This window comes from Ictalurus furcatus, chromosome 26, assembly GCF_023375685.1.
Source record: "Ictalurus furcatus strain D&B chromosome 26, Billie_1.0, whole genome shotgun sequence".
NCBI classification, from domain to species: domain Eukaryota; kingdom Metazoa; phylum Chordata; class Actinopteri; order Siluriformes; family Ictaluridae; genus Ictalurus; species Ictalurus furcatus.
In genome coordinates, this window is record NC_071280.1 from 15,644,876 (window position 1) to 15,668,192 (window position 23,317).

General features: G+C 40.5%; 2 protein-coding genes across 2 annotated transcripts; one reads left to right on the forward strand and one right to left on the reverse strand.

Annotated features, from left to right (window-relative positions):
• Nucleotides 1–659: 659 nt before the first annotated feature.
• Nucleotides 660–13,900, reverse strand: creb1a (cAMP responsive element binding protein 1a). Its single transcript, XM_053615660.1, has 8 exons — nt 13,472–13,900; nt 10,115–10,255; nt 8,987–9,133; nt 8,779–8,879; nt 8,545–8,684; nt 7,114–7,296; nt 5,840–5,978; nt 660–5,655 (listed from the first exon to the last, which is right to left on the reverse strand). Exons 2-8 carry the CDS (start codon nt 10,202–10,204, stop codon nt 5,511–5,513), a joined length of 945 nt encoding a protein of 314 aa, XP_053471635.1. The 5' UTR covers nt 10,205–10,255; nt 13,472–13,900; the 3' UTR covers nt 660–5,510.
• Nucleotides 13,901–14,801: 901 nt separating this feature from the next.
• Nucleotides 14,802–20,737, forward strand: chmp2bb (charged multivesicular body protein 2Bb). Its single transcript, XM_053615953.1, has 6 exons — nt 14,802–14,958; nt 15,388–15,479; nt 17,111–17,305; nt 17,467–17,569; nt 17,711–17,817; nt 19,248–20,737. The coding sequence occupies exons 1-6, from the start codon at nt 14,925–14,927 to the stop codon at nt 19,365–19,367; spliced, it is 651 nt and encodes a 216-aa protein (XP_053471928.1). The 5' UTR covers nt 14,802–14,924; the 3' UTR covers nt 19,368–20,737.
• The last annotated feature ends 2,580 nt before the right edge of the window (nt 20,738–23,317 follow it).

A 23,317-nucleotide genomic window follows, 5' to 3' on the forward strand; every position in this document is an offset into this window, starting at 1 on the left:
AATGAGCAGAGAAAGAACAGAATCAAGAAATGCATGGCTGGAGTTTGGATAGGAGATGGATGAGTTGATGTGGCACTAGACTCAGATTTGAAAGAGAAACACTGAGACAGTTGATGGATAATTGGATGGATGGATGGATGGATGGATGAGTTAAAGTGGCACTAAAAGAAAAACAAAAGAACAGAATCAAGAGAGTTGATGGATGGATGGATGGATAAATGGGGGGGATTATATGGATGAGTTTATGTGGCTATAAAAGATCTGCTTTAGGATCAGATATGAAAGAGATGAAACAGTTGATGGATGATTGGATAGATGGATAGACGGAGGGTGAATTAATGGATGGACAAGTTGATGTGGTGTTCAAAGTCTGCTTTAGGGTATGAAAGAGAAAGACATGAATGAGAATAATTAAGAGAGTCGATGGATGGATGAGTTGACTAAAGGATCTACTTTAGGGACGGATTTGAAGAAGAATCGAGGCAGTTGATGGATGAACGGATAGTTGGATGGATAGACGAGTGGATTGTATAATGTATATTGTACACCAATCCTCAGGCTAAAAATGGCTGCCATCTTCTTGATCAAACAAAGAGCAGTGAAGACAGACAGCAGAAAGAGAGGTTGTGTCCTACCATATGGCCTCGAGTGGACCACCTCAGCTGGTCTTCCTGTCACAGCTGTAGCAGAGCAGAAACAATCACTCCGTGCATATCAGTGATCACTAATCAGATGTGACTAACGAATGGCCGAGCAGGGAAGCTGATGCAAAGCAGCCGTGTGTGTTTGCCTGTGGATTATTGTCGAGATTGCAGTTTGGATGCTATAAACGCCTGCTGTCTTTCTGCACACAGACTTGTGCGAGCATGGGACGTGGCTTGTTTCGTCGATTATCTGTGTTGCATCGTTGCATAGTTTTAGCTATACACGAGTTAATTCCAAGCACATTTGTGTGCTGTTCAATCATGAACGTGTGCTGTCACTCAAATCATTATTATTGAGCCACTGTAATGGGTCATTTGTAGGTCTAATCATTTGGTGGATCAATACTAATAGTTTAGAGTCATCATTATTGATCCTCATTCAGCATAATGATCTCATTTAGCTAGGACTGACATTCAAACTCAAAGCAGCATCTGGATTGACATACCTACTAACCGGCATTGATTTCGCTTTTCATTTGGACAAAGTCAGGATTAGCCTCTTTACTTTCACTCACCCGGTTAGAACACAATCATCCGCTAAAAGTGTTCGACGAATCTATATGGGTTTCGGATGCGACAAACCGAATTAGTTTTGAAGTCAATGCCACCGAACGGAGAAAAAAAAAGTGCACGAAAGTCTTTATTCCTCCGTCACATCCTCTCTCGCTCTGTCCGTTTATCTTCTAATGGAATCTCTTCCTATGTGATAACTCCCCATGTGTCACGATTGCACAAATATAGCGAAGATGAACGTCGAACGATTTCTTATATAGTTCTATTTTCCTTTCCGAAATTTCTACCCTTTGCCCACTTTTCTGACAGATAATCACCAAAAGTATTTATATACGCGCATTCATCAACAAAGATAAATACACTCACCGGCCACTTTAATAAGAACACCTGTACTCTTGCTTATTCATGAAATTATCCAATCAGATACGGGTCAAGACCATCAGTTAACGTTCAAGTCAAACATCAGAATGGATGGCATGGTTGTTGGATCAAGGTTGTCCAATCTTGATTCCACCTGTTTAATCAGTTGATCTTTGCTTTCAATAGACTCAGGTGTGGCTTCTGCTTGGTTGGAATTAAATCCTGCACCCACATCGGATAAGATTGGACACCATTGCTCTAGAGTTTACACTGAATGGTATGGAAAAACAAACAACTTTCAGTTCTGCAGGCGGAAACACCTTGTTGATGAGAGAGGTCAGAGGAGAATGGCCAATGGTAACTCTAATAACCACGCTTTACAACTTTGGTGAGCAGAAGAGGATCTCAGAACACACAAAATGTCAAACCTTGAGGCGAATGGGCTTCAACAGCAGAAGAGCACATCAGATTCCACTCCCGGCCGCCAAGAACAGGAATCTAACACTACATTGGGCACATATACACGATACATTTTTCTTTATTGTATAAGACTAGTTTAAGTTTCCTTTTTTTTTTTTTTATTTAGGTTTTCCAATATTAGCCCAAATGTGCTGGAATTATTTGGACCAAATAAATCAACAACGCAAAAATACTAAACGTACTTCTGTAGAACTACAAATTCAAACCACAAAAATGTTGAATGCCAACAAATCAGAACAGCCCATAATAGTAATATATGGATAATTCGTTTTTTTTGTATGTGAGGGTTGGGGAGAAATTATTCGTTGTTCATTTTTTTTTTTTTCCCATTTTAATAAAAAATGTTTCCTGAAAACTTTTGATCTTAGAAGTATGAAACATAAGGGGGGGGGAAAAAACATTTCTTTGTATTTTGATTTCCAGTTCAGACCAAAGCTGTATTAATCTTGGATAAGACAACGCTAACAAACCACAAGGAGTCTTTAGAACACTGATCAGAGACCTTGAATTCCATGACCCCCCCCCCATAATAATAATAATAATAATGATAATAATAATAATAAACACAAGGAAGGGTCTATTCAGGCCACAAGGCTTTCTCTAATTTTCAGCACTGTTTGCAAACATGTATAATTTGCCATTTTCCAAATGGTGCAACAAAAAAGATATTTGCCCCGTCATTAGGAGACTGCGAGTCTGAATCTAGACAATGCCACAGCGATCCATGGATAAAGTAGCAAAATTAGCCATGCTTTGTGGATGGGAGGGGTAGCATTTTTTTCAGCCACAGTAGCCAATCTTGGCCGTCTATGAGAGGGCAGTTAGTGTTTTACTGCTATGACGCATCGGCCACAGTTCAAAAAGTTGTTTGTGTGCGGTCATGTGATGTAACGGGGAGAGTTGGCGGGTGGGAATTGGCAAGTGTCTACACACAAGTCATAAATACCACAAATGTATATAAATAGAAATATTTCCTCACTTAATTTTCCTCTCTCTCTCTCTCCCTCTCTTGAGCTACACATGCTACTCCTGAGATGCCAGTGATGCTGACCCTTTCTGCTTTCCAGACCTGCCTGGTCCATCCTGATGCCCTACTTCTGGTTGTTTTCACCACTTGGAAAGCACTCACTGCTGCTGAGGTACATGATACATGAGATTACTGAGGATGGTACCACTTACATACCATTAAGATGTCTTTGGACTGCTATTGATATGAACAGTTATGTTATGTTAGCTTTAGGACTGCAGTTGTCACGAACCTTCAGTGAACAGCTAATAACATCAACAAAGTAGACACCATGTTAAAGCTATAATGAAGCTCCTGGCTACACAATTGCACTTTTTGACCACACAGTACACAGTAATAGAAGGGATTTATTTATAATCGCACTATCCGGTGTCACTCAGATGAGGATGGGTTCCTTTATGAGTTTGGTTCCTCTGAAGGTTTCTTCCTCATGTCGTCTTAGTGAGTTTTTCCTCTCGCTCGCTCATTAGGGATTCATTTTATATCCTGAATTTATATATATTCTCTAAAGCTGCTTTGTGACAACGTCCGTCATTAAACGCACTATACAGACAAAATTTAATTGTGTGACTGGAGAATTATTCTAATCAAATTCCGTACTTTTCCGTTCCTACACAGAAACCGTGAGGACCTCAGACGGCGCAAGACAGGTCCTTGTCCTCTGAGCAGATGCTTTTGGAAAGCTTTCAGCCGAAGGCGGACGACGACAACGTCATAACATCAATTCAGATAAGATCACTGAAATTTATTTAGGGCAGTGATTCCTAATGTTTCTCCTTTTCTAGAACGTCTTAAAAAAGATCAGGAAGATGCCCAGATAGATTGCTCTAGACGCAAGAAGATGATCATTTAAAAGAAAATAAACTGGTTCCTTCGATTATAATTCAGTAAATACAATTCATACAATAATGTCGGTTAATTAAATAAGGGAAAAATCAGTAACATGGTGGTGTGACCTGAAGCGGAGTGACTGTTAACATGTATTATTCATGAGTCTCGGGTTGCAGGTTAAACTGAGCTCAAGTAAAACACACGCACACGCCCGACACCGCCAACTCTGTCCTGGAAAGAAGAGGGTCAAAAAGGACTTTCGAAAGCATACAGGATCTACATGCCAAATCACAGGAATTAGCAAGAACGCTAAATTCAACAGGCATAAGTGACGCTTTTGATTAGCATCAGCTGCTGAACGTGTAATCACTGAAGATAATCGGCTCCGGGAGGCATTTACGCACTGTATTCCACGTGTGCGAGTAACACATGATTAAAATTACAACGTCTACAGAAAAAAAATGGAGGGGGGAAAAAAAAAGCAGATTTAAAAATAGGATGCATATAATGTTGTTTCAGATGGCTACATTCGATGGGAGAAAACAGAAACATAACATAACATGGGTTTTCGATTCAGCAGTGAGCACCAGATACAGGTACAAGCTGCCTTTTTCTCTTCTTAATCTGGGATTTAGAAAAATCCCAGTCCTAGGCATAACGCAACCTCAGGGAAAAAAAAAAAAAGAAAAAAAAAGGCAGCGGTCTAGGATTGTGTCCCGCTAAATGAAATGGGTAAAGAATACATCAATAATTAAAATGAACTCGAGAATGAGAACTGGTATGAATAAGTACGTGTTACAATGTTCTATAAAAAAAAAAGGTTTTACAAGCGTAACTTATGTTGAAAAGCGTATAACTGTATTTTAAACATCGTAGAAATCGTCACTTTTATCCTGATTTAGCTCCAAAGTCCTACTTCTTGTAAGACAGCAAACAAAGCAACGACGCTGGAGGTGAAAGAAAGAGGCAAAAGCGCAGATTAAATGGCGCAAAAAAAAAAAAAAAAACATAACAGAAGCATATACACACATATTCGATAGATTTTTCCATATCAAAATAGGGTTCATGTGTTAGTAACAGAAGCACATAGAAATTCAAATGAATCAGAGGTTCATTTGTTAATTCACTCAAGTCCCACCCGTTGATATCGGACGAGCGCCGTCTCCCAGAAAGTCAGCGTGATTGAAAGGAGGCGTGGCCATCCAACACCGGTGCATCGTGGGATCTCCCCGACTGAAATCGCGAAAACACGGCAAACGCTTTTTGTTGTTGTTGACGTTTTTGTGTCTGCGATGCCTCGTAAACACGTCCGTCGGGTCGTTTTGGAGTTTTAAGAGTCATGAGATACTCTTTTTAAAACGTTGGCTCTTTTTTTTTTTTTTTATACAGAACACAATAAAGGCATTCGATTTTAAGAGTTGGTTTTTTTCCATTTCTTATAGGCAATAAAAAAGAAAAACAGATAGGAAAAGAAAAGACTGCTGCCCAGGTGCCTGTGTAAGGGGAAGAGTCACTGTCTCAGTAGGACCTGGGGAAAAGCACGATATGTCTGCTGTGTTTGTCTGCATGTGTGTGTGTGTGTGTGTGTGTGTGTGTTATTCCGATTTGTGACAGTACAAGTCCTTAAGTGCTTTCAGCTCCTCGATGAGGGTTTTGTTCTGGTTTTCCAGCACGGCCACGCGATTCTCCAGACACTTCACATATTCCTTCTTCTTGCGACGGCACTCTCGCGCTGCCTCCCTGTGGCCGAAACTCAGCGTTACACTCAGAAAACAAGAACGCTTTGGTTAAATCTGCCTCGGTTTAACATTCGCGTCACGTTTTGATCGATCCTACCGCTACTTTTCACACTTTTCCTACTCCCGCCCCCACCCCACCGCTGAGTTGTCAAGTTTCACATTCCGAGCGTGTATATGAGCTGTACCTGTTCTTCATGAGGCGGACCTCTCTCTTGCGCGTGGCCTCCTCGGCACCTCCCTGGCCCGACGCCATCACCACTCCGGGAGCGATGGTGCCGGACGCCGCCGTGCGGATCTGATACGCCTGCACGTCTCCGGACGCAGCTGAGAAGCGTGACAGAGAGAGATAGCGTCTTACGTTACATCGGCGTGTTAAATTACAGCTGTAATACGGCCAGAAAATATTATACTGCGATTTACATACTTCCTCACATTGTGATCGTGGTGTGTAATATTAATACACACGGGTGAACTTCGTAGTTAAAGACCTGCATAATTCCACCAAAACTAATTATATATATATATATATATTATATAATTATACCAACACTGTCAGGATTTATCTATTTGGAATCTGACAGAGGTCTGAGTAGACTAACAACGTGTACTGGCTTCTGCAATATCAATATTTCAAAGATGAATATTGCAATAAGGATTTTAACAAATATATTGCGTAAATAAATATTTTCGTTCCGACTCGTCGAGACTAAAAACGAACCGCAGTTTCAGAAACAGTTCCATGCCGAAGGGGGGTATTTCAAGAAGGGAAAATTTCCCTATTTAGTCATGCAGCTTGAAGAGGAAAAGACGGTCGAAAGTGCCAGCGCTATTTCACAACGTGCTGTTTGTAAGGTTTGGATTACGTTATCGAGGCGGAAAATTTTGGCCTCGTGAAATATCCTGAGAGATTTACTGCACTGCAAAAGTGTTAGGAGTCAAATTCAAAGTCTGACTACAATATTTTAATGTGCAGGCTTGAAAACTGTTTGACAGAAGTTCCTCATGTTCCTTCATCACTCTCCATCCGGTTTCTTGCAGGAAATTAATAATAAACTGGAAAGTAAGAAACTCTTGAAGACTTCCCTGTGTTGGAAAACTTACTGACTATTACAAAGCCCTGACACTGGAGACTCCTTCCATAAGCATCGCGACACAGAAACTGCATTAATTACTCGTGTTTATATGGAGCGTCCACCGTACGCTTCCCTGTGTTAGTTACTATAGGAATAGAACGTATTAGAACAAGTGCATTAATAATATACCTGTGACGTGTCTGAAATCTGTTATAGAACGTTAATAGACGATTCTGACCAATCAGATTTGAGAATTCAACAACACTGCGGTCGTCGTGTTAGTCCCGTGTACGAAGCTTCTTTATTGCCTCGAGGCACAATAAATCGATCGCGTTGTAGAACCCAATGTATGTGTCTATATAGACGACCTGCTTAAGAGTGCTCACCTTGCACCACAACCTGGTTACTGGGCACCAGGATCTGCTGGCCGTCGCTGGTCTGAGCGTACTGCAGGATGGTGGCGCCTGACTGGGCCCCCGCTGTGTTAGTCATCGTCAGAGTCTGCAGGCCCTGAACGCCGTCTGTGCCGTTATTGGCCAGCTGGATGGCTCCGCCTTGTGTGATGGCAACTAAGAGAGGAAGTGAAGCGGAAAGCCTTTTACAAACCATGGTCTTTCCAAACAAACATTAAACACAGAACTAATACAAGCATGATTTTACTTGGTTATTGTGCAGTACTTAGTAACATTATACACACACATACACACCTTTTGATCTGAAGGTGTGTGATTAAATGTGTGAAATCGGTGTTGTAGACCAAAATATAATCGTGCCGACGTGTTCATTTCTTTCATTCGAAAACTAACATTTTATTTACAAAAATATCTTTATTTAAACGGACGACTCGGAGCGAAACATTCCGAAAAGCAGCCGATAAGACTCCAGCGTCGGTGTGAACTCCTTTAATACTGTTTAAAAAGCATCTCATGGAAATTCCTCAAGAAATCAGGTGAGAAAACGCCAAGAATACATTTCTGGAAATTCTAGGAAAAAAGCGTGTCTACTTTGAAGATGCTAAAATACTAAATTCTAAAATGTGGGGGGATAAAATGAAAATAAAGAATGAGTGTACAACATGTAAAAGATAACGCTTTTACAATTACACAGACGCATCAGCAGCCGTTACTTTCTCGGAGATGTTTTGATTAAGTCTCCATCCTAACACTTTATGGCCAAAAAAATTTAAGGACTTGTACGTGTTTGTTGGACAGCTACAAGGGAGGTCAAGCACTGATGTTGGGATGTCGAGGAGGTCTGGGGTTGAACTCTGTGCTTTAGTTCAACTCAGTGTTTTCTCTTATAAATAATCTTATTATTTTGGCAACATAGGCTTAATCTGAAGTATAAATTATGATTGTTGTCATGGTTTCATAGCATGTTGATCATAATTTAGAACTGCAACTACATCTAGATCAATAGAAGTAAATAACAGACACCTGCCAGCCAATCAGAATCAGATATTTACTTTCAGTGTACAATATTGTTTAAGGTAGACACTTCAAGACACCTGCATTTGCAAGGCGTCAGCCTAATAAATAGCAGTATAGGAAATTTCCTTCTGGTAGAATTTATTAAAAGGGTTTAAAAAAAAAAACAACAAAAAAAAAAAAACATGGCGGGTAAAACCGTTTCTCTAATAAAAGAGTAATGTTTCTGCAATGGAGTAAATCTTTTCTAAAAATCTATCTAAATGGCAACATATCATATTCAAGATGGCTAATAATTCAGCTGCATATATATATATATACACACACACACGACCCACTGAACTGCTTTGTCTAAATGTGTGTGACTGACTGTGCAAACATCTCACTCACTGTACTGTCCGCTGCTGGTTTGGTAAATGGGGGTGGGCACGGTGACTGTAGTTATGGCCGGTGCCGAATCCTCCTCGTTTTTTTCCTCCTCTATCCGTGGCACGGCTGGAGTGTCCGATGAGAGATCGTTCAAGATTTTTCTGTTGAGGAAAGCGACACGCTTTTAAATCACGCCAACGAACGACAAAGTACCCGAAAGCTTAGAGACGACACGGATTGGAGAAACGTTCGAACCTGTACGAGGGCCGCCTAGAGAGGATCTCCCTCCTTTTCTGGGTGTCCGTCACGCTGTCCACTGACTCCTGTGAGTCCTCGCTCTCAGCGATGGTGGAGATCTGTGTCCAAACGTCAGAAAAAACAAACATGGTGCGTCATCAATGCTGAGTCAGTCAGTCAGTGAGAGAAAATCGGTCCTGAAAGCCAGGAAGTTCTGCCGATGTACCTGTACGGCTTGGACCTGGGGAGACTGGATGACAGACGGCTGCGCGGCCTGGATCACCCCGTGAACCTGGACTGTCTGACCGTTAGGCAGCTGCACCAGCGTGACAGTCGGCCCGGTGGCTGAGGCCTGACCCGCTGCCATGGAAACCTGCCTCACACACAGAGTTATTTAGAAACGGTGTAGTAATAAGAAATGATCAAATATATCTATTCTCTTTACCGATGACACAAACCACCATTCTTTAGTGCATATATGACATATACTACCACTACTAAACATTTTCTAATCGAATGAACATCCATGTCGAAGTGTTCTCGGGTCAACGAGGGCAGGGCTTAAGTTAAATTTCACGAGTCGGTCAAAGATTTGATTATATCCGAACATCTCCACGACGGTTTACACAAAGCTGGTCACGCTTTCAGCGAATTCCTGACTCGGATTGGTCAGGAGGTGCTGGTTGATTTTCTACACTGCGTTTCATCCGCTCTGTGCTTGTACTCTGCACGACGACAATAAAGTTGAATCTAATCGAACCTAATCGAATAACAGTAGCTCTGCCAGTGATTCCATTCACGGGTTTGTATTAAAAACACTGCTTCTAATACGTTATCGTTTCTATAGTAACGACATACTGTACGCAGGGACGTACACGGTAGCAGGCACTCCACGATAATCTAAGAATGGAAGAAAAAAAATAAACAAACATGCTATTGTTAAATAAAGAAAAATGCACACCCGCTGATACGGCAACGTTTTCTGTAAGGAGATGTTAAACGAACGTTTAGGCAAGAAGTCTCCAGTGTCAGCGGTTTAACTTTTCCACTATGGGTTTTTTTTCCCCGTGTTGTGATTTCTTTGGAACATGACAAGCTGCATGTTTTGTCTTATTCGCTTCAAGGCCAGTCATGGAACGACCGTTTACAGCTGCTATAGTGAAAGTGTTAACGAACTTGTTTTTGCTGCGTTCGACATGGTTAAACGTATATATAAACAGATTAAAAAGGTAACTGATTGGAAACTGCTGTGGTATAAGAGAAATAAAACCCTTTGGAGTGGATTACTAATACACCAGCCCTTATTTCAGATCAGTATTTAGCAGATTCAGTGGTGATAAAGCGTCCGGCTCACCTGCGCCAGGGTGGCGATCTGCTGCGTGTCCGTCTCAGAGACGGCCGTCTCGCTGCCCTGCTGCACATCTGCTCCTGCGTCCATGGTCATTTAGAAAAGCCGCGGTGAGGAGAGGAGGTGGACTCGGTTAGCACGGCCTGCCTGTGGGGACGAGGAGAAAGGAAACGATTACGCCGAAGCCGCTTAACGTCTACACGACGTGTTCAGAGTATTGCAATAAAAATAAGACAATAAATATTCCTGCTGGACCGTTTGTCGTTTTTTTAAAAAAAAATTTTTTCAAAGGAATCGTTCAAAAAAAGATAGACGATTTCAACATTTACTTTGAACCAAACGTTTTCGATAAACTAAGCTCTTTCTTTTGTTTTGTACTGGATTAACAGAAGCTTTTCAGCTCAAATACTCTTCAGACACGATGTCGGAAACGTCGCAAAACGATATCCGACGTTAATTTGAGCGTGGGATTACTTGGATTGTAAACTTTTAAACACAGATTATTCTACTGTTTTATAAAACGGATTATGTATTAAAAGCATTGCTAAACCAAATAATACTCTGATGTGTGCTGATTTCTGTATGATGCTAACTGGTGTAACTATGTATCCAAGGATTTTTTTTTTTTTAATTGCTAGAAAACTCTCTGATGTGCATGACTAGTCTGGCGTAGGTGGTCAAATTACAGTTGACATCTACTGCCCTTTACAGTCTGGATAATTATTTAGAAATGGTGCCTACATACATTTATATGATGACCTTTTCTGTGAGATGTTTATTCAACATTTACGGAAGGAGTCTCCAGTGTCAGTGCTTTGTAACAGTCAGAAGTAACACTGTCCTGACATGGGAAAGTCGTCGGGACGATTTGTTTTTGGTGTCTGGTGAGTAGATTACCGTTTATAGCTGCTAGGAAATAACTGGCTTTGTGGACGTTCCACAACATTAAATGAAACTATAAACGGACAAAAAGTACCAACGTTGTTCTTTGAGAAATAAATTAAAAGAAAAATAAGAATATTTATAAAATTATATATATAATATTTAGAAAATAATCATTTAGAATAGTTAGAAAATCACTGTGATATGGGGGGAATAAAAGACTTTGAATAAATATCAAACTTCGAGGTGGTAACAGTAACTTGTTTTATTCATTAATTAACTATAAAGGTAGATTCATAATCTTCCAGCTTTTTAGGATCAATTATCAAGGCACCTTGTTTTTGTTTAAATGCAATCTATTTTTATTTAAATAATAATCAATCTGTCTGTTTTGATGAAAAGATTCAGGAACAATGTCTAAAAAATTTTTAAATGGGAGAAAATATCCTTATTATCTGTGTAGCAGCAAGAGAAAAACCTAGAAATCTCTGCGTATATTGAAATGACTAATAGTGTTATGCATGTTATGCAGTAACCCTCTGACCTCTAACTGTAGAGTACAGGTTTATACGTCAAAGTGCCTCGGGTTCATAGTAATAAAACGCACGGACGGTCATAAACCACTTGGGAATAACACGGCCTGTGGACCGGTCACACAAACATCTTTCTTTGTGCTGTTTAAGTGTGGATTCTGCTGTGGCTTCTTAAGCAATAAACTTTTTTTTTTTTTGTATTATTTAGTAAATTAGTTTTTGCCAAATCTTCTCAAGTCATCATTTTGTTTATGAAACCGGATCCGTGCCACGTTTGGGCCAGATGTTAAAAATAACATTTGAATCTACACCTCAGAGCCAGATGTAACAATATACATGGCTTTTTATACTTTCTTTTTTAAGGTCTCTCCTGTCATACAACAGCAACCAATCTGGTCAAGTGAAGGGTATCACATGCTTCCTCCGAGTCAAATCTTTCCAATCTCCAGACGTTCCGGCTCATGCTTTTCCGCTGTGCTGGTGAATTGTTAGTCTGCGCAGGTTCTAAACCTGTTTTGATTGCACAGATCTGGTCAAAACTGAGCAGTATTGCACTGTCGTGACACAGGATCAGCTGTGAGATTCAGATCTTGTGAAAACGTGACGCTACCGTCAGCCCAAATGTTGGTCCGGTGCAGCGTATATTCGTTATTTGGGGTATTACGATGCTTGGAGGTGATCTGCTTGGGTTTCAAAGGGACTCTTGGCTGAAATCAATGATATATCTAACAAATTTGACATCTAAAAATTATAAAATGGTACAATGTGACTGCACTAGGGTTTATCATAAATTACAGTTAATATGGGTTCAAATGTAGTACTTTATACTTAATTAATGTGAGTTTATTGTTTTTTGGAAGTGTGTCTTGTGAGTTTTGGAACTGTACCATACAATCTGTCCGGCCATCAAGACTTCTTGTACCTTTTGGCGCCTTTTTACTTCCGCATACAACAAACAGCGATGGGATTAGGACTCACTATAGAGAATCGACTCTTTTGAACTACAGGTTTAAGAGAATCGGCGCGCGACTTTATGATTCGTAGCTGCATTCAAAGTGTATATTCCCGTGTTTAATTCAAAACAAGCAATTAGCCAAAAATACCATATATGTATGAAATGTGATTCATTTTAAAAATGTAAAGTAAAAAAAAGCACAACTTTATTTGAGTTACGTATACATAAATAAGTCACGTCCATGTCCACATAAATAAGTGTCGATTCGTGTTTGAGAGTCGATTCACCTCAACGAATCGCCCATGAGTATCATTCGGTTTAGGATGATTTTTCCACAAGAAATAAAAATGGCCTTGACTAGGAAACAAATCTGCAAATAAATAATCACCAGTTTGCGTGGTGAATAAGAAAAAAGATGCGTTATATTACTCGGTAATTATTAGACATTATTTATCTAATGGTGAAACCGTTATTTTCTACCTAAACTGACAATATTTTCGGCTGCAATTCCGAGTTCAGTCGGTAAAATACAGCTGATGTTACATCTGGAGAGTCGAAACACTAATGTTTCGCAAGTTGAAATGTTCTGTAGTCTTCTGTAGTTAGCAGGCTAATGCTATATATATTCATCTTGGTTAGCTATTTCAGCTAACCAGCTAATGCTGCAGGCTCGCGCGCTCTTGAAAATATTTTTTTTTCCTGGTGGCTAGGGCTAGCTAGCCGTTGGCTTGATCTTCGCTTTACAGCTTACATAGCTCAGTTTAACTGTTATAAACGTGCGGAATTTGAACAATGGTATATTTCTAGGACCCCCATCTGCATTCCCTGTGCTCCCCCGTCTCGGTGTGACTCATTGACTGAAAGCAGCTCGGTGTAGCTTGTGCTGTGAAACAACAACATGCCCGTCACCGCCGCCATGATCGCTTTGTGTTAGGAAACGCCATGGCTGAAAACTAGACGCGCGTTTATTTGCGTTGCGTATCTCCTCCTTACCCGGTCACGGACTCGCTTACTCGCTCTCTCTGTTCTCGCGTCACTCCCGGGCCTCCGGAGCTCCACTTTTTATTCAGTCCGACACGTAAGAGCCCGCGTCAGGGTACACCTCCGCCGCGTCACCGCAGACAACAACAACGCGAGCAAGGACGAAACTGCGGCACGACTCGCTATCGGGAGCGCCGGAAAGCGTCGAGCGCTGGCGAAGACTCACGAATCCACCACGAAGCTCGGCCGAACTTTCACGAAAAGGGATCGTTCATGCTTATACTGCGCATGCGCGGAAACTCGCAACGCGATTGGATGATGCCAAACTGCAGCAGTAGTTCCAAAATAGCGCATTTGCTAGTGCATGTTCCCTACAAAACATATCAAGAACAAAAAAATAAAATAAATAAAGTTAAGAAGCACGGTGCAAAAACAGTAATCTAGTCAAAATCTATTAAGGAGGAGAAAGAGTTTATCTCTATGCAAAAAATATGTGAACAAACTAAGTAACACTTAAGTTCACTGCAGAAATCCGCCGTTAAAAAGTATTTCATTGAGATGCATTGATGCATGTAACGTTTTATACGTTGTTTGGGTAAATTGTAAAAGATAATGAGTGTACTATATGGACATAAAAATCAGAGATTTATCGTGATTAATTTAGGTTAGAGAGATGTTTTAGGGGCTTTAGTACAACAGTTATATACCAAACTGTAAACATTTCCACAGGGAAAAGTTTTTATTTTCAACATTAAAAGATCTCACGAAAAGAAAATAATTATAGTGAATAATTAAATAAAAATAATAATAATAAAATTAAAAAAAGAGTAAACGCCTAGTGGTTATTATATTGGTCATCGTCGAAGGGTTTTCAAAAGAATTACTGCTGAACTCAGAGATATGATTGAAATATGTTTATAAAAACCTCTGAATTATTTCCTTATATGGTTTATACAATTAGGAATAATAATAATAATAATGATGATGATGATGATGGAAAAGCAAAGTGTATTGTGGACACTCTGCATCCCCTTGGTTACATAGTTTTGACGCAAACTACTGCAGTGAATTGTGGGTAACAAAACTCCCTACAATAGTGAACGGTGTGTGTAGTTTCGGATATACTGCAGGAACGCTAAAGTATATAAATAAATATGTAAAATCTAAAAATATATATATATTTTTTAAATAAATTGTTAAAGTATATATCTCAATGAGATACACAAAAGCGTCTTTCTTTTCGTTTCCACTTCCTGTTTTAGCCTGTGAAAGATTTTGATTGGTCGGTTTAAAAATATGCACCAATCTGAGTCTTCGGTTCGCCTGTTTGTCCCGCCCACTCGGGAAAGCACCCGGAAATAGGTTGGTCTGTCATTTTTAGAGACGGCACAGAAGTAGGAGAAAGTCTGATAGAAGGATTTGTTTACTTGTATTTGTTTTTGGTTGGTCGAGATTGTAGGTTATTATGGCATCGCTTTTCAAGAAGAAGACGGTGGACGGTGAGTTTACAGCGGAAATGAGACAGTTTTGATGATTTAAATGAAAACAAGCCAAGCTTGTTTTCCTAGCTGTAGTGAGCTAACAGCAGTGTTGATGACCGTGCTGATTTGGGTGTAACTTTAATTCCTTGGTTTAGTATTATTAGTACTTTAGTGTTAGTATTAGTGCTGTTTGTTAGTTTTAATATGTGTGATTCATGACACATTGGCTGTAATCGATTACTATTTCTCTTGGCAGCCAGTATTTGGTAAACACAAACACTTTCATTGTCAAGTTTGTCATTTCTGGTGTATATTTAAAGAGAGTTCCTGCTTTATAATATGAACAGCACCGTGTAATGAAAAGTCCAAGAGGAAAGGGCTAGGAATTCCTCAACAACAACATAATGGACGTGTTGACTCAGTGCCATTTCTGGTCTCGTGTTACAGATGTCATCAAGGAGCAGAATAAGGAGCTGAGAGGAACACAGAGGCAGATCACGCGAGACCGATCGGCACTGGAGAAACAGGAAAAACAGCTGGTTCGAGACACCTCCCTTCGAGTTTTACAGTATCACTACGGCTGTTTGATAACGTGTTTGTGATTTCCGGCATCACAGAAAGTTACGATATAGAAATAAGTCAACTAAATTACTCCCAGGAATCAATGAGTCATATCCAGGAAGTGTGAATTTTTAATTACGTTACAGTAGTGCAAATCACAACACACGTTTTATCAAAGCTATTCTATTAACTACTGAGTGTTATACTACTAGTTATTATCCCTTCAACAGAACGGGTTTAATTGCTCAAAAACTATGATAACTCGGACCTAACGTGTCCTGTCGGTGGAGCGTTCAAGAATAGAAAGCTCTATGACTCGAATAAATAGGAAAATATTATTGTACACGTGTTAATAACGAAGTAAACCTGTGCTGAGGCGAGGTCAGTGGAATTTATTTTACAGTCCTGGCTACAAAAGAGAGGTTTGAGAATCAATACTGGTGCATTCACATTGACGCACAACATTTTTATTACATTTTCTGTGGAGACAAAAAATATATATATATGTAACAAGAAGTGAATACCCCTAATATCTTAATCAGCCAATATTCATTGCTAAAGTTTTGAACAATATGTTCAAAAAGCCCCTTACTGTCCAGTGTTGTATGATGTGAATGTGTTACACAAACTTAAATAAGTCGAATATAGACATTTATAACATTACATATTATTATAAGCGTTTTATTAATTTCACTAATAGATTGTGCAATTTCTGTCTTTGGTTAAGCGGTTTATTAAGCTTGTTATCTCATACAAGGTGTTGATTTAATTTTCTATAACAGCAGCTCTGACAGTATTTCCGACCGCAAGGCAAATCCCAGGTTTGTATTAATGCGCTCGTTCTAATACGTTTCAGCTCATTCTCAGGGGCTTTATTGTAGATGTGCCTAATCAGTCCCTCCAGGATTTCCAGACTTTGCGATCGTAGAAATGAACGCAAAATCAAGCAAACGCCACAATATTCAGAGGAGCTCGCAACGTTTCGATATCACAGCAGGTTTTCCGCAGGTTTGGATCGAGACGCGCCGTGTGATGTCAGCCAAAGCCCTATTCTATTCACGTGCGTCGAACATGAGTCCAGCTAAAATGGTGTCATTTACCAACAAACATCGCTGTGAAAGCCTGTGGAAAACCATTTCGTGCGATTGCAATTTCACCAATTCAAAGCACAAAAAAGTCAGCATGCTGCATCGCGAATTTTGAAAAAAGCCGCAGCAAAGTCCAGCGTTTTTGTCCGCAACGATCAAACAAACAAAAAAGAAACCTCTGCGAAATCCTGTACGGACTGTCTGACTGTTGATACGGTGAAGTTTTCTGTGAGGAGATGTTTATTTAGGATTTTTGGAAGGAGTCTCCAGTGTCAGGGCTTTGTAACACGTTTTCTGACATGGGAGAGTCTTCATGGAGGGCTTTGCACGTCACGGCATAATGGCAACCTGTCATTTGCCATGCAGTCAGCACTACCTACTGTCAGAGCTGCTGTTATAGCAAATAAATCAACACCTTCTGACCAATCAGAATCTAGATTGGCATCAACCGGTATAGTGAGCTGTACTATTTACACACTGTATACATACTGTAACTGTTTCATCTGTTCTTGCTGGAACAGGAGATGGAGATCAAGAAGATGGCCAAATCGGGGAACAAGGACGCGTGTAAGATCCTGGCCAAACAGCTGGTGCAGCTGAGAAAACAGAAGACCAGGACATACGCCGTCAGTTCCAAAGTCACGTCCATGTCCACTCAGACCAAACTCATGCACTCGCAGATGAAGATGGCAGGAGCCATGGGCGCCACCGCTAAAGTACGGGGCGGAACATAAAGATATAATACAAACACACTCTGTCAGATAGAAGTCTTCATCATCGATCATTTTATTGGTCTATAACCAGGATAACAACTCATTAACATGAACATCATGTTCATGGCGTATCTTTTGTTTTGTTTGTTTTTTTTCTTCTCCAGACGATGCAGGCAGTCAATAAGAAGATGGATCCTCAGAAGACTTTACAGACTATGCAGAACTTCCAGAAAGAGAATGCGAAGATGGAGATGACTGAAGAGATGAGTAAGTACTCCCCGTCAATTTTTAATGCTCAAAACCTCTTCACCGATCAGAGAACTCCTCTGAAAGGTATCGATCCGCTGGAATCCGACTGCAGCCGTCGAAGGTAACGAATCCTGGTATGCTTTTTCTCCCGCTCTTCAGTGAACGACACGCTGGACGACATCTTCGAGGACTCGGGAGACGAGGAAGAATCTCACGACATTGTGAACCAGGTGCTGGATGAGATCGGCATCGAGATCTCGGGAAAGGTGAGAGCGACGCGCTTCACACGCGTCTGAGACGAAAAACTGAAATTCACGGCTTCGGTATACTGTGTAACTACAGGATGCTTTATTAAAGGAGCAGTCTGTCACTTTGAAATGGGATACTATGCATACTACGCATACTAAACCCCACCCAAAAGTGGCGTGCAAACATTCATAAATTCATACACTCACCGTCCACTTTAATAGGTACACCTGCTCAGTCGTGCAATCAGCCAATCATGTGGCAGCAGTGTAGTGTGTAAAAAAATCACGCAGATGCAGGTCAAGAGTTTCAGGTAATGTTCACGTCAAACATCCAAATAGGGGGAACCTGAGTTGCTTTTCTGCTCACCACGGTTGTAAAGAGTGCTTATTTGCGCTATCATAACCTTCCTCAAACCAATCTGGCCGTCGTCCTCTGGTCTCTGATCAGCAACAAGCTGTTTCCGCCCACAGAACCGGCGCTCTGCTGTTGTGTGCGAAAATCCTAGGAGATTCAGTCCGTCTCCAACAACAATGCCCCGGTCTCAAGTCACTGAGAACACATATTTTCCCACCCACTGTTTGACGTGAGCATTAATTGCAGCTCTTGACCTGTATCTGTATGGATGTATGCTTTTTACACCACGTGATTGGCTGATTGGATAACGGGAAGGAGTTCCTAGTAAAGCGGTTAGTGAGTGTATGCATTCAAGTACAGGAAAAGTATAGACAAAATATATACATCACTATTTCCCATTTGGATCATTTCTTGCCTGTGACTAATGCTAACTAACAATTAGCATAACGTGCAGGTTAGCGTATTTGTTTCCTTGTTGTTGTTGTTGTTGTTGTTGTATCTTTGTATGGAAAAAAAAACACCAAGATGGAGCGTCCGGTTGTAGGAAAATAATCAACGACTATAATAGCAGCACGTCCCGAAGTGCCACTTAGATCACATCAGTTTGCCAACAATTACTTTATTACTTAATTTATTAAAGAACGACATAATATACCTTTTATCTGTTTATAGTTACAGGTAATGTTGTGGAACTTGCTTCCAGTGAAACAAGTGGATTCTTTTCCTATACCAGCAAAAGTATTTCTTTAAACATAAGCCACTACTTAACGCATACTTTACTGTACACTTATTTGTGCGTTTATCATCAAGACACCGGAACAATCCGGCAAGTCATTACCGCTCGCCTACTGCATGTTTCTCGTACCACGTTGCCATCTCGATAATTATCCCAATCACGTACTGCACACAAACCGCAGCTCGTCGTTTCATTTGAGCTCACTAATGCGAGAGAGATCAGAGATATTCCGAGTTCTCTAAGCATCCTCATGTCTCGAGTCTCCTGTCGCATCGCGTCTACGTTCGGAGCGTTTTTTTTTTTTTGTTTTTTGCATTAAGTTTTTAAGCCCGAACTGTCCTCTTATTTCCTCGGCAGATGGCCCACGCTCCCTCTGCTAACCGAACCAAGCCTGCCGCCGCCGCCTCCACCTCCAAAGCAGATGGGATATCAGACGAGGAGATAGAGAGACAGCTAAAAGCTCTCGGAGTGGACTAGCGCAGACGCGTACATCTCTGATTTGCCTGGCAACACACACACACACACACACACACACACACTACTGAACTCTCAGCCTTGACATTTGCAGTCACATAAACATACCTACATAAAGGGGAGGAAGCACCACAGCAGGAAAATTCTATTCGGTTGTTGTGGTAGGACTCGCCACTGTTTAAACTGTGTTGAAAATACATAAATAAATAACTTGTACATTTTTACAGAACACTGTTCAGATATACAGTTTTCGATGCATGCTTGTATATTCATAGTTTTATTCACTATTGTAAAAAATTAAATATTAAATATCTCGAATGTGTATTGGAATGAAAGGTTGAGATCAAATGATTAAGCAAAAAAAAAAAAACACCTTTCCTTTCCCTGAACTCTCTAGAGAGATCTACCTCCAATTACAGACTAGGAAAAAAGTGGCATTGTACTTTGGGAGTCGATGCATCCTTTATACTTTCTTACTTTTCACATCTCTCCTTTTGTTGTTTTATCCTTTAAAAAAAATAGCAACCTTCAATCCTGGCACTTCTTGTTAAAATTACTTCCAAAACCCCAGCTATATACTTCTAGCACTTTATTCTTCCTTCATGTCCTCCAGCTACCTATCTGCCTGATTGCTTTTCTGGGATTTCAGCTGAATAACAAATGAATAAGAGCTAACGAATGGTGAAGATCAGCAGTTAGCATGACCGAGCTAGATTACTTTCACGCCTTGCTCTTTTGATTTATTTATCACCGGCCAAACCTTTTGCCATTTTCGAACTGTCCGTCATCATGGCTTCGTTAAAAGAGAACGGATGACGAGACAAGGCGGACGTTTTTTTTAACCGGGTCATTTACATTGCACATGCTGTCGCGGTCTTAAGCTTCGGTGTTCATTAAGGACATCTTATTATGTAGGAGCGCTGAGAAGTAGGCTTGGTAGACTCCAGGCCAACTTTGAGGTCAGTCTGGATGTGAAAATTACAGTTACTCATTTTCTTAACGGAAGGGTTTGTACTCTTTACCTCACGAGCTTGTCGTTCGGAGTGGCTAAATTTAATCTGAGCCGTTTATCACTGCCGAGGGCCGAGTGCGGCCCCGGAGCGAGATCGTTTCTTTAATTAAAAACACAATCGGTGATGGGATTTCATTAACAACAGCTCTGAATCTAATTTGAACCCCACACCAGGCACAATCCACTGTGTAGTCTTTATAAATGTGTAAATAGTGCAAGTGTGGATGATTTTATTATTTTTTTTCCCCTCTGTTTCTTGTTCCTAAGCATATTTATCAGAGGTATGGGATATTGATATTTGTTCAACATTTTGGGAGAATTTTTTTTTTTGTTAACCGTGAATAAAACGCCTTTTTAACTATCCTGTCTTTCGTATGGCTTCTGTTTTGTTTTAAGCGTGAATATAGCTAATAGTAAGCACACGTAAACGGTACGCTTTGGTCGTGACACCAGAGGGCAGTGTGTAATCATGGCATACTGATGCCTCCAGCTTGAAGCGCGATTCAAAGCTGGGTATACGGTACGCATTGTAATCCGTAGACCTTTCAGGCTTGTTGCAGTGTGAGAAGCTTATACAAGCTTCGGTGCAGTCTGGAATCTCTTCGAAAGGTCTTGTTTAGTCATCGCTGGACAACTTCAAGCCAAAAAAAAAAAACAACGGTACCTAGGATAGGATACTTTGTATTTATTTCAATTCGGTGACTACACTCACCTGCCACTTGAACAAGAACACTTGTACACCTACACATTCATGCAGTTATCCAATCAGCCAATCATGTGGCAGCAGTGCAATACAGAAAATCATGCAGATAGAGGTCAAGAGGTTCTATTAATATTCACATCAAACATCAGAATGGAGGGGGAAGAAATGTGATCTTCATGACTGTTTTGATTATTTCAGAAACTGCCGATCATCTGAGATTTTCAAGCCGGCTCTGGAGCTTAGACAGAATGCTGTAAAACAACAGTCATAAAGTGAGCATGGGTTCTGAGCACCGAAGCACTTTATTGATCAGAGAGGTCAGAGGTGAATGGATATTTGAGAGGAAGGCCACGGTATATCCTCAATTATCCACTCTTGACCGCAGTGGTGAGCAGAAAAGCATCTCAGAACCCACACACCTCCTTTTCATGCAAAACCTGAGTGGGTAAAACAGCAGAAGAACACATTGGGTTCCAGTCCCGTCAGCCAAGAACAGTAATCTACAGTTCTACAGCTGGCACAGGCTCACCAAAAAACTGGATAGTTGAAGATATAGTGTTTAAAGATTAAAGAACGGAAACCAACGCACAGAAATGTACATGGAACGACAGAGAGCTGATCATCTTTCAACCTTCAAGATCCTGAATCTTGTACCCAGAAACGTGTACTGAATGTATCAAACGTGATAGTGATAAAGTGACAACGTCAATCAAACAAGGGGGCGGGTTAAAGACATAAAAAAAAATAGCATTCTTTCCATAACAAGCCAGGTAAAACAAACCAGCCTTCTAAAACGCTCCAGAAAAGAGACTTGACTCATGAGCTATTAGATGAAAACTCATTCAAGACGTTAAAACTCACTCACGTACAAATACGATTGTACAGCCTACAGTAAAACTGCTCATTTATTTACAGTATCGTATGGATCCATGTATGGATTCGGCAGGTCTCTTTTAAGCCTGGAAATTTCCAATGCCTCCAGCTCAATCACCGCTGCTCATCTGTGCATCTGTCCTCAAACACAGACCCACACGATCCACATAGGAGCTTCTCGTTTCTTTAATTGCGCCTCCTCATTTATTTTGATTTCCTTTGCGCAAAGACAGGAGACACATTTGCCAAATGAGACATCCTGTCTCGCTAAGGCATCACTCTAACGTGACTTCACTTGTTGCACAGTCATAATGAATATACACACATATACACAGTGGTATCTACATGTGGTGTGATTCCCCACTGAATAAACATCGATAAAATCATTTACATAACGAATAATCTACATCACACGCTCGCTTGTTCATATTTTAGTCTATACAAATACGAGTGCTGCTTCTAATAGGCTCATTTCGACTGATATTTATCCAAGGATTTTTATTCATACACACTGTTTCTTATTTAACTGACGTGACTAAGGTTCTATTAGCGCTTCTTATTATCAAATGACCTACTGGAATTTGTTTCTGGAGCAGGGACAGTGTTTGGACCCAATGCTTACACCACAAGCTGCAATAAAAGACTGCAATCAAAAGCAGCCGTGTATCCTTAATCTACAAAACATCCTTGAAATCTTATTGATTCCTCTGAATGTGTTTAAACAATTGGTATTGAACAATTGGCTGACAGAGTGCAGGAACGAGGAATCAGAATTGTAGGAAAGAGAAAAATGGGTTCATTGCAGTAGCACGCTGCTTCAACGGCATCAGAAGGCTTTAATAATTACGCACGGCTCTTACGAATGTTAGAAACCTGATAATGTATTACCACAATTAGAGCCAAGCTATTAAAAATGTATCGTCTTGCTTAAGGGCATAACAGTAGATTTCTGGTTTAGGATTTGAACTCATAGTAACACTGGTTTACACCACTGCGCTGTTTTCAGTGCGAAATACCCATGTGCTTCTTACAGTAGATGCACTTTGCCTGTTTTACAACACTGCAACATTTTGTTCTGTTGTGAGAGAACTGAAAAACATTGGAGGCATTCACCGTGTGTCATCCACCGTCTGTCTAGGAAGCCAGCCACGAGCTTATGTAACTTCTGCCTTTGGTTGTAGCCGTTATTCAACGTGTAATTATAAAATATCAAATCGCAAACTGGTGCATTTGTGCGTCACACTCGTCTTCATCAAGTACCTGCATGTAATCGGTGATTTCACGACTGAAGCCTATTCTTCTTAAACATTCAGTACGTTTACACGGACGACAATAATCCGATATGAACCCGATTAAGAAGATACT

Excerpts from the sequence above, each read along its gene's own strand:
- chmp2bb (XM_053615953.1), top strand. The coding sequence starts at position 14,925 with ATGGCATCGCTTTTCAAGAAGAAGACGGTGGACG. Across the intron at positions 14,959-15,387 it reads CAAGAAGAAGACGGTGGACG|ATGTCATCAAGGAGCAGAAT; the intron begins GTGAGTTTACAG and ends CTCGTGTTACAG. Across the intron at positions 17,818-19,247 it reads GCATCGAGATCTCGGGAAAG|ATGGCCCACGCTCCCTCTGC; the intron begins GTGAGAGCGACG and ends TTTCCTCGGCAG.
- creb1a (XM_053615660.1), bottom strand. The coding sequence starts at position 10,204 with ATGACCATGGACGCAGGAGCAGATGTGCAGCAGGGCAGCGAGACGGCC. Across the intron at positions 7,297-8,544 it reads AACCAGCAGCGGACAGTACA|TTGCCATCACACAAGGCGGA; the intron begins GTGAGTGAGATG and ends TTCCTCTCTTAG. Across the intron at positions 5,656-5,839 it reads GTCCGCCTCATGAAGAACAG|GGAGGCAGCGCGAGAGTGCC; the intron begins GTACAGCTCATA and ends TTTCGGCCACAG.